At 42.7% G+C, this 1,995-nt stretch overlaps 1 protein-coding gene across 1 annotated transcript; it reads right to left on the bottom strand.

The window, feature by feature from the left end:
* Nucleotides 1–1,154: 1,154 nt before the first annotated feature.
* Nucleotides 1,155–1,754, bottom strand: LOC121966602 (NADH dehydrogenase (ubiquinone) complex I, assembly factor 6-like; the record flags this gene model as incomplete). Its single annotated transcript, XM_042516680.1, has 2 exons — nucleotides 1,155–1,520; nucleotides 1,647–1,754. Coding segments are annotated over 2 exons (299 nt in total), but the record flags the coding sequence as incomplete, so codon positions are not given.
* Between the last annotated feature and the right edge of the window lie 241 nt (nucleotides 1,755–1,995).

Raw genomic sequence — 1,995 nt, 5'->3', positions numbered from 1 at the left:
CCTCCCCTGCAGCAGCAGCAGCAGCAGCAGCAGCTTGTTGTCCTCCATGTGGGACAGATGGTCCACACAAAGGCTGCAAATTGTTTGCGGCATTGTTTGTTTATGGTGTATGTGTCTCAGGCAGGAGGGTTTAAATCCTCCGCTCTCTCTGTTTCACCATATGGTCGTTGTGTAACCATCCCTCGCTTTATGCCGGATGATGATTTCATCATTCTGTTCAGACTAAAAAATTTTTTTAAAAATCATGTGACGTCATGCCAAGCCATGAGTCAGCATGTGCGTGTGTGTGTGTGTGTGTGTGTGAACGCCTTCTGTCACTTTTAGAAAAATAAAAAAATCAGACTTTAAACCAACTGAGAGCTCAGCTGGTGTTTGTCTTCACTGCAGTTTGGTTAAAGTTCAGGTTCAGGTTTGGGTCTGGTCATGGAAATCTGTCTTCAGCTTCTCATGTACTTCGTAGACGTAAATATGCAAAAAAAGCTGTGATGTTTCTATTTTTGCTGAGCAGAGGAAGGCTGTTGAGAAATCAACCCTGCAATTAAAAAATGATTCTTTTGCTTTTTCTGTGGTTTGTTTTTTGTCCTCATAGTTCACTGACACAGTGTCATGTGACCATGGTGTGTTGGAGTGTAATAAACATATGATTTATTATTATTGATTAAACTTTCCAGCATTATATAAAAATGAAACAAACTTCAGGTAAATTGAAGCACATTGTGCTGATAATAGGCCAACCTCTCCTGACTGCAGGACTCTGACTTCAGCTTCTGTCAAACTTCTGTGCTGTTAATCATTTTACTCAGGAATTAAAAACTTTTGAGTCGGCCTACTTCTCCTATAGCTGCCAACAGCCTGCCGACATTCACAGTTAGAGAAAGGCTGAAAATAAGCTCATGTGCTTGTGGCCCCGGGCCCCCAAAACATTACATCTGCCGGATGAGACACGGAGCGATGCGTCCTGCTGTTTCTAAATAATTCATCCAAAGTCTGATTAAAGCTGAAACTAACACAAAGTCGTCTGTACAAGTCTCAAGAAGTCACTTTCACCTCTGCAGATGTGTCTGTTTCAGCGCTGTGGCTGTCAAACACTCAGCTGTTCGACAGTCAAAGTCGCTCACTGCATTTGGTTCTCCGCGGCTCTATTATTATTATCACTGGCTGTTTGTTTTGTCGGTTAAAACATGCCTGGAATGCGTTCTATTGACTACGTCTTTTATTTCAATCGAGGAAAATGTATTTTGCGATTGATATCGTTATAACCCAGCCCTGCTTTATAAGTAAAGTTATTATTATCATCATTAATATATTTTTGTATTTTTTGTTTATTTTTTATGTATTTTTAACAGGTGTATCTCTGGGAGCTTTTTGGTTTGCATGTGGACTCACCAGCATGCAGATGTCCATGGGCAGGTAGACTTTCCGCCGGCTGCTGTGATATGGCGTCGCTCTCAGACACGTCACGATTCCTTGAGCTTTACCGATGTGACTCGCCGCGTGGTCCGCATGGACGTTTTTCAGCCCTGAAAGAGAACGAGAGACAGACAGACACACAGTGACTGTCTGAGCTCGCCTGTCGGAGCCTGGTCTGAAAATAAAACCTCTTTGTGATCAGATCTCAGAGCAGCTCTGTGCTCGGCCGTCCTCACCTAAACACTCGAGCAGCAGGTAAATTAACGAGGACTGAGTGTTCTCTGAGTACTTCTCCAGCTCCTGCAGGTTTCTGTAGGCTCTGTCGTCCAGGTCCTTCTCCTGCTCTCACACACACACACACACGCACACGCACACACAGACACATGCACACACAGAGCGGGACTACTGTTAGGTCACAAAGATTTTATCGCCTGAAAACAGGACTTTGTCTTCTTGTGACGGTTACAGGCTGCATGTCTCAGTTCAGTCAGACAATCCAGCATTTCATCACGTTAAAAAAAAAACTAAAAAACTAAAATACTAAATAAAATATTGAAGATGAACAATTCTTCTAAATAACACATT

Source organism: Plectropomus leopardus, unplaced genomic scaffold, assembly GCF_008729295.1.
Source record: "Plectropomus leopardus isolate mb unplaced genomic scaffold, YSFRI_Pleo_2.0 unplaced_scaffold25209, whole genome shotgun sequence".
Lineage (NCBI taxonomy): Eukaryota > Metazoa > Chordata > Actinopteri > Perciformes > Serranidae > Plectropomus > Plectropomus leopardus.
The sequence above is the reverse complement of the archived record's forward strand: the minus strand, read 5'-3'. Positions and strand labels throughout refer to the sequence as shown.